The sequence below is a fragment of the Aythya ferina genome, assembly GCF_964211825.1.
Source record: "Aythya ferina genome assembly, chromosome: 4".
NCBI classification, from domain to species: domain Eukaryota; kingdom Metazoa; phylum Chordata; class Aves; order Anseriformes; family Anatidae; genus Aythya; species Aythya ferina.
The window spans coordinates 61,513,132-61,526,905 of NC_140300.1; the positions used below are offsets into that span (position 1 = coordinate 61,513,132).

Genomic DNA, 13,774 nt, shown 5'->3' on the forward strand with positions numbered 1-13,774 from the left:
CAACATTGGACTGGAAATTATTATATTTGAATGAAGCCAGAAAATAGTTTTTCCATCTGGTTTCCAGAAGAAAGAAACAGAGCCCAAACAGATGGTCCTGGCTCCTAGTTGGGCCGAGGATGAGCGAGTAACCCAACGACACATGTTGAGGCACGCAAGTGGTGATCTACCAAACAACAGGCAAGAGGCCATTTGCTGCTCCTATTTTCAAAAGGTTTTGCCAGGAACCAGCTCCAGATTGTTTGGGTTCGAAGCGTGGTCCCATCCCGAAATTACGGCAGTATGCTCAGTCAGGAAAAGACTTGAGTACGTGTCTGTACTGCGGTCATGTGAGGGTCTGAGGCACACAGATGTGCTGCCCCGAAAACAGCACGCTTCTCTGTCGTCAGGCCATATCGCCAACAATTTAGGATGAAAAAAGCATAAAAACAGAGGAAGCTGAGAAATTGAGTAGAAAAAAAGTAAGGTAGAAGACAGCTTGTTCCTGCAGAGAGAGCTTGGAAGTCAACAGGGCCAAGTTGTCCCTCATGGGATCAGGCCAGCAGCAGATTTGGCCCCGAGCCTTCTCTCCAGCCTGTACAGCACGGTGGAAAGTCTCTGCTGTCCTAGCTGGAGAAATCAGATCCCACCTTGGGAAAGAAGCTTTCCCATGAAATGCTTCCTAAGGGAGGTGACAGCAACTGTGCGTGGCAAAGATTTCCTGCAGCAACTGCCTGAGCACCACCACAGTGCACCTCAGCACTAAGAAAGGGTTTTGTGAGCTTGGGATAGCAGGGCTGCATCTGTCCTCTTCTTTATGGGTGAAAAAGGGCTGTTAAGCCCTATGGCCAGTGATGATCAGATACAGTAAGGATACGGTCACTTACAAATACCAGGGATCGTGACAGGCAGGACATTACTGCACTATTCTGTCAGTGGTCGTGTGCGGCAGTTTTAATACCATAAGCAGAACCTGCCAAATTACTACCAGCCCTCAGAAACTGGTGTACAATGCTATTAGTTCAGTGCAGCAGATAGGGATGGCTCGTGGCAATTCTGGGATCCAACCCAGGCAGGGTAGCAGTAACAAAAAGTACTCAAATGCAGCTTTTGACAGGGGCAGGGGTGCCTGCTTCACTGAAACCTTCGATTATCAGCAGCACTCCTGACTGCTGGCGTAACGTAGGCACCCGAGCAACTTCCTTGAGGGAAACTGGGGCTGTAACTTCAGGACCATCTGTGCAGGTGGTGAATAAAGGAAAGGAGGCAAAACTGAAAGGAGTTGCATCACAGGTGATGAGGAAACAAACGTGGGATGATCTTGTGCAAGCTGGTGTCCCACCACCAGAAATAAACAGGATCACAGCATCAGAAACACTTCACTGATGGCAAAAGTTGATGTAAAAAAAAAAAAAAAGCCTCCCCTGCACACTGCATTCCCCTGCTACCTCAAAGCAAAGCACTACTTGTCAAATGCCAAAATAGCAGAAATGAAGGTTTGGCAGGTCCCCCACAACTGCTGCCTCTAATGGTGAAGGGGACTGGCGTCCCGATGTTCCCTTAACTACAAAGTGTGGGTCTGGAGGGGTTTTACATGTGGTAGCTCTGGGGAATACTGGAGCTGAAGTTCCTGTATTACACAGTAATACCAACAATAAAGAAGCCACATCACGGATCTGCATACTGGGGTGAAATCCCACCCCGTCCCTCTGACCTAATTTAACAACAGGATGAGACCCATTTGCAACAACGCTGCCAATTGCCCCAATTAAATAATGCAGTTTGGGTATTGATGGGGAGGGTGGGAGAGGGAACTACTCAAACCATTCAGGGGCACTTCAACAAGTGGAAATCTTTAAAGAAACCATGCCTGCTATTAATGTTCCTACATGGCCCATTTGAAAAATCAGATGGCACTTGGGGAGTGCCTGTAGGTTACAGAGAACTGACTAAAGCCACCCCTCTATGTGCAGTTACAAATCCAGATGTGGTTACTATCGTAGAAAGAGCAAAAATTCATAAACCTGCAAGTCGGTGATCGATGCTGCTGATGCTTTCTTTTCAATAGCCATTGCTTCAAACAGCCAAGACGTTTGCCTTCACCTGGCAACAAAACCAACAGACTTCCTAAATCCTGCCTCAGGGGTATAAACACAGACCCGCCATTTACTACTAAAGGACAGTAGCTGACGTAGCACTGTGGCTGGGTACCAGCACTGTTGACCGTTACATTAATGATCTATTGATCGTGGCAGTCACAACCAGAAGCCAAAACAGCTGCTGAATCCCTGCAAGTGCACTTACAGGACCAAGGCTGGGCAATGAATCCAAGGAGAAGAATAGAGGACCCTAGAACTATGGTGCAATTTTGGGGACCAGTTTGGCATGGACAGATTGGAGAACTACCAAACAAGGTACAGCAATAGTCCAGCAATTTCCTGTACCAACCACAGTAAAACAACTGCAGACTTCTCTGGGACTTTTACGGCAGAGAATTTTTATTCTACATCTTGCAGTATTAATGCGCCCTCTGCAGCAACTGACCAGGAAAAGAGTTGTTTGTCCTATGATCCTATTACAACACCTCAAGCACAAATTGTTTACACTGACAGGTTGTCCAAATCTTGTGTCCAAAGAAGGACAACAAAGCTGGCAAAGGGTCTAGAGAACAAGTCTTATGAGGAGTGGCCAAGGGAGCTGGGATTGTTTAGCTTGGAGAAAAGGCAGCTCAGGGGAGACCCCACTGTTTTGTAAAATTACCTTAAGGGAGGCTGTAGCACGGTGGGAATCTGTCTCTTCTCCCAAGAGCCAAGTGATAAGACGTGGGGAAATGGCCTCAAGTTGCACCAGGAGAGGTTTAGGTTGGATATTAGGAGAAATTTCTTTACTGAAAGGGTTGCGCAGCACTGGAACAGGCTGCCCAGAGAAGTGGTTGTGTCACCATCCCTGGAGGGCTTCAAGAAACGTGTAGATGTAGATGTACAGATGTAGGTGTTTGGTAGCATGGTTTAGTGGTGGTCTTTAATACTAGGTTAAATATTGAACTAGATGATCTTAGAGGTCTTTTCCAACCTGGATGACTCTATGATTGTTTAGCAGGACTGCAACCTGTTAGTCTACACATAAAGACTCATATAATAAACCCTGAGAATGCAGTATGGGTCAGTACTCCAAATTCTCCCCTTTTTCTACATCCTCTGTTTATATCAGATTCTTGAGTTCTTATATTTCAGGTACCTATGAGAAATACCCGTGCCTTATCTAGGGTAGACAGCAATGAAACAATGTCATTGGTGTTGCAAAAAAACATTGAACTGAAGTTCAATCTGAAAAAGTAGAAGCCATAGCTCTGCAATCTGTGTGGGCAGTTACAGCATCTAAAGCCACCAAGGCTAGAGGAACATTGGCTGAAGAAGCTGGAGCAACCGTAAATGCTTTACTGGAAGGAGATGACACCCCTATTTTCCTTTCCTGTCATGGTTTGGCTCAACATGCTTTATCGACTTGTACTACAAGCACCTACCCTGGATATATTTCCCCAAGATCAATAGGTAAATATTTGGGTTGGGTTGGCCTTTACTGTAACCAATTCCTCATTGTTATTCTTTCCAAGTAGTGAATAGAGAGCCTGGCATGTGCCCCCGCACCAGGTTTAAAATGGACAAGTAAGTCAATTGCCTTAAAATTGGAAGTATCTGCTGTATGCTAAGGAACCTCACAGCATCAACTGGTGATGTACTACCTCCTTCTTCAACGTCATTACAGCTGTCACAAGGCTGAAGGCACGTGCTGCTTCAACATAGCCAGCCAGTGTGCAGGATGACATTCAAGAGCTCCAGGACTTACTGCATCCAGAGAAACCACCTACTGGCGATGCCTGGCTAGCTGAGTGGTTTAAGTCTCTGACAGGATGTGTGGTGCATCTCACTGAGAACACCGTATGTTTATATGTTAATTCCTTTTCCTTTATGTTATTACATGACTCTGTAAGTTACCCTGCCCCACACTGCTAGCCCCTTGAGCAAAGGGCGTGGAATGTAGCAGGAAAAGTGTTAAAAGCAGAAGATTGTCGAGAAGGATTGTAAATAGGCTCAAGTGACCTTGCAGCTGGGAGTACGTAAAGCCTGGAGAGCAGTAGCATAGGAAAACACCTACCACAACTATTGCTGTTTATCCTCTACGTGTTTGACAAGTAGCACACCTATGCATAGCTAACATAGGTGTTTGGTAGACTTGGAGGTGCCCTCCGGGACACGCTTGAGCTCCCTGCATTGGTATGGAGAAGATCAAAGCACACTATAAGCAGGTGTAAACAGCAGGCCAGCAGTCCTCTAGCATGGACTGAGCTCATCAGTGCCTGCGTGCCCACCTGCGTGCCCCTGCCTGGCTGCTGCTCTGGGTATCCCCTGTCTGGCCAGGTAAAGAAAAGAAATGCACTCCGAGCTTCTGCCCTGGGCCTGCAGTTCCTCTGCTGCCTGAGCTGACGCACACAGAAGCCTCAGAAAAACCAGGATGTGCTACAAGGCAGGAGCATCAGCATTTCCCTTTAGAGCTGCCGTTAGTAACTCAGACACTACAGAACCATTGAAGCAGTTGCTGCACCTGCTGTGGAGCGACACTGCAAGGGCACACTGCTTATGGACGTGCATGTTCCTCATGACTGGACTTCTGTAAATGCATCAGCAAAGCAGAAACTGCGTTGTCACAGCCGCTAGAAACGTCAATGAATCACACCCACAACATTGTGCTTGTACCACCCAACTTCACAGAAGCAAACAGCAGCTAACCATGGCTACCAGAAGTTACAAAACTTCCCCAACCATTTCATACTACTCTCGTATCTCAGAGGTGCAAAAAAAATGATTGCAATGTTCTTAAAAAATATTTAACTACTGACTCTGTTTGAGATAAGAAAATGCGTCTTGAAAATTTTCTGTTGTGTTTAGGAAATGGGCCACCACGTCTGAATTCTCAGGTGAGAGAAGACGGCGTTTCAACCTATCTGACTCACAGGCACCGTCGCGGAACGGCGTGTCAGCATGCTGGGACAACAGCTGCCAGACACTTATTTCCACAGTTCGGCACACCACTGGCCGGTCTGTAATGATTTCGTTACCCAAGCAGAGCATGCAGCACACAATCGCTCCACGTATCTCAGTGGGAGCCGAAGGCCAAGTTCTCAGTTCGCGTAAAGCAGCACGGCTCCATAGGAGCTACATCAATTTACATCAGCTGAGGAACTAGCCCCAGGCCCACCCCTCCCTCCGCGGAGGAAGGCAGGGGCAGAAGCGATGAGTGATGGCCACCGACCCAGTAGTAGAGACAGGGGATGTACAGTAAGCATCTGCATAACTTCCCCAGCTATAAAAGTATATTGGTATATATGCAATGCAGCAGAGCCTCACAGGCACACCCCGTGAGACAGCTCCGGCCTGGCTGAAGTCCTCAGGTTAGCAAGGGAGACAGAAGTGTCTGTATCACATTCCTGCCAGCGTTTTGGTTCCTTCAATGGTTACAGCTTAGTGTTACTCGAGAAGGTTACTCTGCCAGCGTTGACTCAAACACACTTGGTATCGGCTCTTAAGAGAAGCGTGGAACTGTCATTTTTGTGTGTGGATTGAAGAAAGAAGCATTTCCCAGTGAGACTGGCTGTATTAGCATCTTTACAGCTCTCCTGATTGCAGTTATCAACTAGCGCCGTTATCACAAATAACCCAGAAAAGACTTGCACAAGTATCCCCTTATTGGGTATGGAAAAACTGGATGGAATTTACAACAGGAGGCTTCAAAACAGCCTCTGTACAGTAACCTGTTTTGCTTCGCTATACAAACAAGCTGTGCAGTCTACTTCACCTCTGCAATGCTTATCTGGCTTCACCATACATACCACATCCAAGTGGATGTTGCATTCCGCTTTTTAAAGGATGGTGAAGTAGCCAGTATCATGTAATAAATATGAGACTTTTGCACTAATAAGCAAACTAAACATAGCCATCTCCAAGTACAGGCTGCAAGAAAGAGATTACACCAGTTTGGGTCAATCGGGAGATTTTCAGCAAAGCTCTGCGGGGACTTAACTCTGAGCCCAAACCAATGGCAATGTTCCTCCAGTTTCAACAGAAGCAGAGTTAGGTCCACGCTGAGCACACCTGAAAATCCTGCCTCCCGGTGCTGACCACGGGAGGGACTGTCCACAGATACGCTTGGTTTCTACTGAAATTGCAGAAACCTCAAAGTATCAGAGGGTAGAGGATTATACTCCTAGTATACAAATATAAAATAGTAGAAAACAGTGCTATTGTCTTTACTAAAAGGTAAGGGGGGGTTCTTAGCTTATAACGTCAACTCGATACAAGTACAAATGCCATTTACCTGCAATTACGGTACCATAGTAGTTGCTTGTTTTTTTAAAAAACAAAGAAAACTTCTCATCTTTAAAGCAAGCTCCCAAGTATTCACTTTTGGCACTAAGATTTCCACGTCAAAATAACATGGCGGTTTTGGTTTCTGATCTACTTCTACTTACAACTATAACCTTAAAGAATGGGAACTGGGGACTACTGTCGGGTGAGAGGAGGAATGGGTTAAGACCCCTATTAAATTTTGGCTCAGGCAGATAAATCTGCATTCAGAACAACCCAGAGCTATTCCAGAAGATGCTGGACAGATCACGGGTCAAACCTCCACCATCTGATTGCTCTCCCATACCAGTCAGACTTCAGTCAGACTTCGACAAAATTTGAAGGTACTCTTCTGGAAAAAAATTAAGATCATGTCCCTGGCCCACCCTTTAGAAAAAAAATATTTTATTTGATCAGGCTGATAAAAGCCCAGTTTCCAGTCTGGTAATGGGGAAAAGCAAATACAGACATGCAGCAAAAAAACAAAAACAACCCCCCAAACTGTAATAAGCCCTACAAAGGATGTGGGTGACATCCGCTTACTTTTTCTTGTCCTTGTCTTTCTTGGTTTGTTGAGAACCTGCCTGCTGAGCCTGTGACTGTAATAGCTGAGCTGCTGCCTTCTTCTTTTGGAAGTTGTTCAGCTCTTCCTCAAGCTCCTTCTTTTTGTCTTCCACCTTTTTCTTCTCTTCTTGGTGAGTCCTCTTTAGGTGGTCAAACTTTTCATGGAGCTGCCGGGGCAGAGAAAATAAGAATTAGCGGGGAAGGGAAGAATGTTTTACCCCAATAACAGGAAACAATGCCTGAAGTGGTCCCACTAGCACTGGGGCCTGACTGAGTCGATAAGTCACTGACCTGTCCCCCAAGAAAAATGTACCCTTGTGAAAAAAGCCCTGAAATGGACACAAGCACAGAGCAAGGAGTTAAATTGCCACAGGAATACAACAGGTCTCTCTCTGTTTCCAAGCCCCATGTTCCTACTGGACTCTCTCATGCTTATACAACGCCAAAAAAATACAGCCAGTCAAGGTGATGCTTTTTACTGGAGCACTTCTCTGTCCCTCCATGAGGCCCAAGAAACAGCTGCCTCCCCCAGCAAGATGTCAGTGTCTTCCCTGGCCCACAGCATCAGCTCGTACACACTGAGCAAATCAGAGCAGAGCAGCTCTCAGAGAGCTCTGTCACATCCCTGCAGGACTGTGCTGAGCTGGACTTACTGCCCTCCGGGGAGTCTTCGCCTACATGCTGAAAGTCTCTAGATGGAGTGGCTGCTAGTGGGCAGCACTGGTTGCAGCACAACTGGAGATCTGTAAATCAATGTTACTTCAGGAAGCAAACATTCTCTCCTTTGGGTGGGAATGAAGAGATGAGGGAGCAGTGAGAACTATGTGGCAGCAAGGCTGGCATTTCTGTGGAATCACAGCCGCAGCAGTTGTTTCTATCACTGCAGCACCTCCCACAGGCTTTAAGGTACATATCCTCCTTCAGATGCTCAAAACCAGGGAACGCTCCTGCCCCATTTTATGGGCACAGTGCTTGTGTGATGAGGTCACAGCACAAGCCCATGGCAGGACTAGGAACCAAGTCCATATCTGCTCCCTCAAACTGTTTATGCCTGGCAAGCCCTTTTTCATTCAGGCTTGATGTTGGAATCCAGGTGCCCGCATCCTCAGGGCTCTCTTGGAAAAATCCCAGCTCACACTCTCACACACAGCCCTCTGAGTTACAAGATACTCACATCTTTCTCAGCTTCTTTCAATTCTGCTTCCTTTTCCTTCACTCTCATGACAAACATCTGCCTCATTTCATCCTCCTTCTTCTGGAGTTCACCCAGGAACTCGTTCCTCTTTGCTTCGTAAGTCTCTTGGAGACTGTCAAAACACAGAAAAAAAAAAACAAAGAATCAGAGCTATGTTTCATGCAGAGTCATGAGTTTCCAGCCTTTGGTGATCTTACCGCATCGTCCTTCCACAAAACGTCACCAGAGGTCCCTGCCTTGCAAGCAAGGTGTGAACCCCTCCCCAGAAACCTGTCCTATCTTGTTAGATGGCAGCAACAGGGGTGGCAGCGGGGGTACAAACCGGCAAGCAGAACTGAGCACACCGTTCAGGATCCTGTAAATCACTCAGCAGGCAGGACCCCTGTCCTCCAAAATATATAGCCACTGCATAAGGAACCTCTGGTGCTAGCACAGCTTGTTACCTGCTTGGTTCACACCTTCTTGCTTCTCACGCTGTTTGTCCTGAATCTCTTCATTTGAAGTGCAAGGTTTGTCGAGCAGAGACAGGCATAGCAGAGAGCAAAATCTGGCTGTATGCAGTTCATTAAGCATGGTGTTGACACAAAGCAAAATTAACTTTCACTATTCACTGCTAATGGATTCAGACCAGGAGCTTTATTAAGATAAAGCCACCTTGGGAGACCTCTCTTTCTCCTTTAGCTCTCAAGGGAGACAGTCTTTGCAAATGACTGCCAGCATTCCCGCTCCGAATAACCACACCACCCGATTCTTTCATTCCTTTATTCCCCCCTCTACTTCTTCACATTCCTTTATTTCCCCAGCACTGAGATATCACAGCAAATATTTGGGACACAAACACGTTGTCCATGCACCTCTGAGATTTTCAGGGCCTCGCAGGAAATCTGGAGGCCAAATTCCTTTTCGTTTTATTCCTTACATGGATTTGGGTATTTCAGCTGTTACGATAGTGTGGGAATGATAACTGTTTCCCCAAGAAGCTTCTCTGAAACTGCATTTTTTAAAAGAAAATGCCACTGCTATCAGAGAGATGCGCTACATGCATGCACCTAAGGAACACGTTAACCACTGGGCCAGTGGGACATGTTAATCCCATTAAAATCAAGGTTTTGTCGTTCCTACTCTGTGGCTATATATTTGTATTTGAACTGGGGAACAAAACTGGACACACAGACTCAAGACCTGGGCTAACGCTGCTAACTGATGGGCACTTGGATTTCCTCTTAAGGTACTCCACCGAGGAGCCGCCTGAGCTGCTCTTACATTACACAGCACCCGGCACTGTGGAGCAACCCCACGATTCCAGCTGACTACAGCAGCTTCCTGGACAACAAACCAAAAAGGCTCACTGTACAAATCGCAGAAATCTTTTCATGTGAGAACAGAGCGAGAGGCATCTTCGGGCTCTGAACTCAATTAAGACCCATTCCAGTCACAGCGGATGGAGATTGGGCCACTCGAATCAAAGTCTCCCTAAAATTCAGTCTTGGACTTAATCCTCTGGCTGTGGACATTGAAACCCCCATTTACAAACCCTTCTGAAGGGACTGGCTGCAGCTTAGGAAAACTCTCAGTGCGGATTAGTCTCTGCTGCTCAGCGCCCAGAAATGCAATCTGCAGTTAGTGACATCCCGTCCTAGGGAGCAGCAGAGCCTTGCGGACTGAAAGGGAAAGCTGCACGCTGCGAGTTGTATCCTGCACTGCAAAACCTTTCCTTGCAAAGCTCACTTCCAACACTGCAGTGCCAGGCAAGCAGAAAAAGGCTTGCAGGAGCAAGGGCAGAGGCTTGTGGTTAATTTTTCCTAGGTCCAATGCTAATCCCAGCTTCAGTCAAACATTTGCCACTAACCTAAAGCCAGAAAACCTAAATCTCTACTGAAGTGACTCTGATTTCCAAAGAAGCTAAATTCACAGAGAAACTGGCCCGGCAACTCCAGGCTGCATATGAAAAAACACTTCCAGCCCCAGGGAATAACAGTCCAAAGCTACTGGGATCCCTACAGCTTCTCACAGACACAGATGACAAGGGAATTTGCTTGTTAAGTACACAACAGTTTGCTGGGGTCTTTTGCCCAGCTCACCCCGAGAGTTACAAAGGGCTCCCTGGTGCAAACTGGCTGAAGAGCAGCGGTCTCCCAGTACCAGGAAGGAAAGCATGGCTTTGATTGCTGGTCTCAGGAAGAACAGAGAGAACCAAACCTCCCGTTCCCCTCATTTCAGACATACATCAGCCTCAGCCAAACAGCTCGGGTTCAGGGGTTCTGTTTGTTTATGGGAGAGAGGGAGGGAGGAGGCAGCCAGAGCGAACTGTTCTGAACTAGCACGTACCAGATGGAGAAATTCTGTACGTTTTCATTTCCTTTCTACTTATAGCTTGGTCAAAAGAGGCCTCGTGCACAGGAAGCAATGGAAATTCCTCAGATTCCTGGAAGGGAAGGGCTGAGCCCATCTTAAGCCATTGCTCTCCAGAAAGGAAATCCAATAAAGCTTCACACTTGGGCTCAGTAACAGAACTCAGCACAGTTTCTCCACTGCAAAAGAAATGCAGCTGCATAGCCTCGGCAAGTCACAAATCAAACCCTGAACTGAAGCAAACTCTGTGTTGTGGCACAGGCCTCGCTCTGCTCTCTGCGGACTGCTGTTTTCCAGAAACAGGAGCACGAGGCCCCCCGCTCAGCCTTCTGCTCTGGAGCCCACCTGGTTTTCCCCTATTGAACATCTGAGATGAATTGCATCTGTGGTGATCTGCACAAGCCAGCTGCGTGTCTGCCATCTCAAGATTGGCACGTCCATTCCTGACATGCACGAGTGCTACAGAGATAAACCAGCGTCAGTGCAAAGATGCTGGAGTAATCCTGACTCCTTTCCCCTGGGGCAGAGAGGAGCGTGGGATGCTCCTAAAGCGGGGGGGGGGGGCAATTATTAGGGAAAAGGTGGGGAGAAACAGGAAACGGAGGAAGAAAACAAACATTCACTCCCAAATTCCCACACAGCTGATGTTCCTGGCTAATGACTTGGGCTTTGGACCAATAAAGCTGTCAGAGGCAGCGTAAACTTTGTAGTTAGCAGTAAGCCAAGCCTCACGCATCAGACCATAGCACTGTCTTCACACGGCACCTTGCACCAGCTGTGGAAAACCCTAGGAGAGCCAACAAGAACATTTATCTCAGGATCTCCCCGTGGGTGACCAACCTCCACGCATGAGTCGGCTTCATCTCAGCACGGACACAGCTGCACTGGATGCACTTTTTACAAACCCAGCTGTTGTACCTGGCAGAGTGAGCTGGCAGCCAAAACACATCACCTTATGATTGCAAAACCTGCCCTGTTCCAGGGGCAGAAAGCAGCAGAAGTTCCTGGGCAATTTGCTTTCCAAAAATCAGCTTTCCAACTCCAACACGAGCTTTATTCCTGAAGACCTGGCATTTTTAAGCTGGAGTGTTAACCAGCCAAACTTCTCCTGTGTTTTTCCTGTACAAAGCATATGCCTTGGGGGCAGGATTGCACTGCACAAAGTCTTACTGCCCAGCCACACTTCAGATCTTGGCTGCTTTAAGCGACCATGGCTATTTCCTCTGTGGTCCATGCAAATGCTGGCATCCTGAAGACCTCCCAGCTCTCTGGCTGTTCAAGGCCCAAGTTATCTTCTCCTACCTGAAAGGCTTGCTGTCTGGATCCGTGTCCTTGAATCCCATTTCCTCTAGCTTGCAGCGCCTGTACAGCTCGTAGTGTCGGGTGTGCGTCTGCTCCCTCAAGTCCTCCATATTCACTCGGATCAGCATCTCCCGCAGCTTCACAAAGTCACAGTGATTCTCATTTTCGACTGCAAACAAGACAAACCATCCACAAAGAGAACAAAGAAGGGTCCCCCATTTCCCTGGACCCAGGCCCCAGTTTGGCAAGCCTGAGAGGTTTTCAAGCTCCCAAGTGCAGCTCCAGGACAAGCTGCACCAAAACATCTTGCTGAACTGGGGGTGAAAGCCCCCCACACCAAACACAGGCATCAGCCCAAGGCCTTTCAGTGGAGTTACAAGATTCCCGTGCTTCCCATCTGCACCAGCAAGGTGATGCCGACCCATTTGGACATGGGATTGCACGTCCCACTCCAATCCATTCTAAATGTAAGCCACCAACAGGGGCCCAGGCAGGCAGCAGAAACTCTGCTTGTGGCCATGGTGAAAACAAAGGATATGAGAAGACCCTGGCAGAGATGCTGTAATCGTGCTTTCATAACCATTTCTATGCAGAACACAGCTCGGTGTGCCCTGGTCAGCTCCTGGGAGAGCAAGCTGTTCAACCCAGAGGGGTCTGCGGCCAGAAGGCTGCTCACAGTTTGGGTATGCTTAAAAGTAAGGGGTGGAAATTCTCTTTTTAGGATACATCCGCAAGCAGCAGGCAGATCTGCTGCTAGCAGATAGCTCTGCAGCATGTCCCTGGGGACACAGCAGAGCACTCCAGCTGCTCCCCCTCAGATCAGAGCAGCTGTCTCAGAGGAAAGGGACAATTCAGGGCCAGATCTTCAAAGTCCCTCCAGTACCCAACTAAATCTCTTTGACTATCTGGTCTTAGTTCCTGGGAACAGCCAGAACCCAGCAGGATACATGTTGAGCACAAGACTTAGCAAACATTAACTTCTTTCCTAACTGCAGTTATCCCCAGTATTACCCCATGGCGGACACAGACAGAAAGTCTGAAGCTGCTTCAGGGCCAGATTGTATTACTGAGATAAACTGGGTGAGTTTTGCAGAATTGTCCTGTGGATGCTCCCCTGCAGCTTGCTGGGACGTTCTCCAATTGAATAGTGCAGCTGTCACCACAAGCAGCCCACCACGGTCTCAATGCTTTACTTCCCACTGCTGGTTGGGAAAGCGAGGACCAGCCTGTTCTTTGGGAGCTTTGGTACAGCCTGGGCTGCCAACAGAGCCCAAGCCAAACTCTGCTCTCCAAAGGTGCTTTTGGTTGACTTTTATGAGGGGATTGCATACTCAAGCCACAGGTCCACATTTTAGGATGGCAGGAAGAGACACACCAAGCGGTCAGGGTTGAATTAGTTCTGTTCCCGCTTCAGGCTGGCAAGGCAGGGCACCTGCTCTCCTCCCCGGAAAAGTCCCCCAGCTACAGGGTTGTATGCTGGCTTTTGTGTCAACTCCAAAGCTGTTGGCTGCCCCAGCCTTCCCCATTGTTCACACTTTACAGCTGGCAGAAAAGCACATGGAACAGAGAAGGGTTATTATTTTTTAATTAGAGATTCAACAGCTCCTAGTGAGCTCCACCACCCTGATCTTTCCCAAAGCAAGGGGCCACGTTGAGCCCCACTCACCCCCTCCAAAACTAGCGTGAGGTTGCAAAGCCCTGATTTCACGGAGAAAGACCTTGCTTTCTCAAGGCAGATTTTGATAAGGGGCATTCAGAGATCACTGCACCTTTCATGAGAAAGAGAGAAGACGACAAAGACTCATTTGTGATTTCAGTAACATACCCTGCACAACGCCCCAGGGGTACTGCCTGGCTTTGGCCATCTTATTACCAATCTTCACTTCTTCGGTGCTGCCAACTACGGCGAAGGGAAGGTGGACCTACAGAGCAAAGGGACAAGGAGGTTAGGGATTTCCTTTCTTGCCTTGCCAGGGACTGT

General features: G+C 47.8%; 1 protein-coding gene across 4 annotated transcripts in view; it reads right to left on the reverse strand.

Moving 5' to 3' along the window:
- Positions 1-13,774, reverse strand: part of SEPTIN11 (septin 11) — an 81,887-nt gene that overhangs the window by 9,725 nt on the left and 58,388 nt on the right. For all 4 annotated transcript variants that reach the window (XM_084519280.1, XM_084519279.1, XM_084519281.1 and 1 more), the window contains 4 exons: positions 13,619-13,715; positions 11,794-11,962; positions 8,119-8,251; positions 6,924-7,111 (listed from right to left, as the gene is read on the reverse strand). In XM_084519280.1, the coding sequence (XP_084375406.1) occupies positions 6,924-7,111; positions 8,119-8,251; positions 11,794-11,962; positions 13,619-13,715 (587 nt within the window). The remainder of the gene's footprint in view (positions 1-6,923; positions 7,112-8,118; positions 8,252-11,793; positions 11,963-13,618; positions 13,716-13,774) is intronic.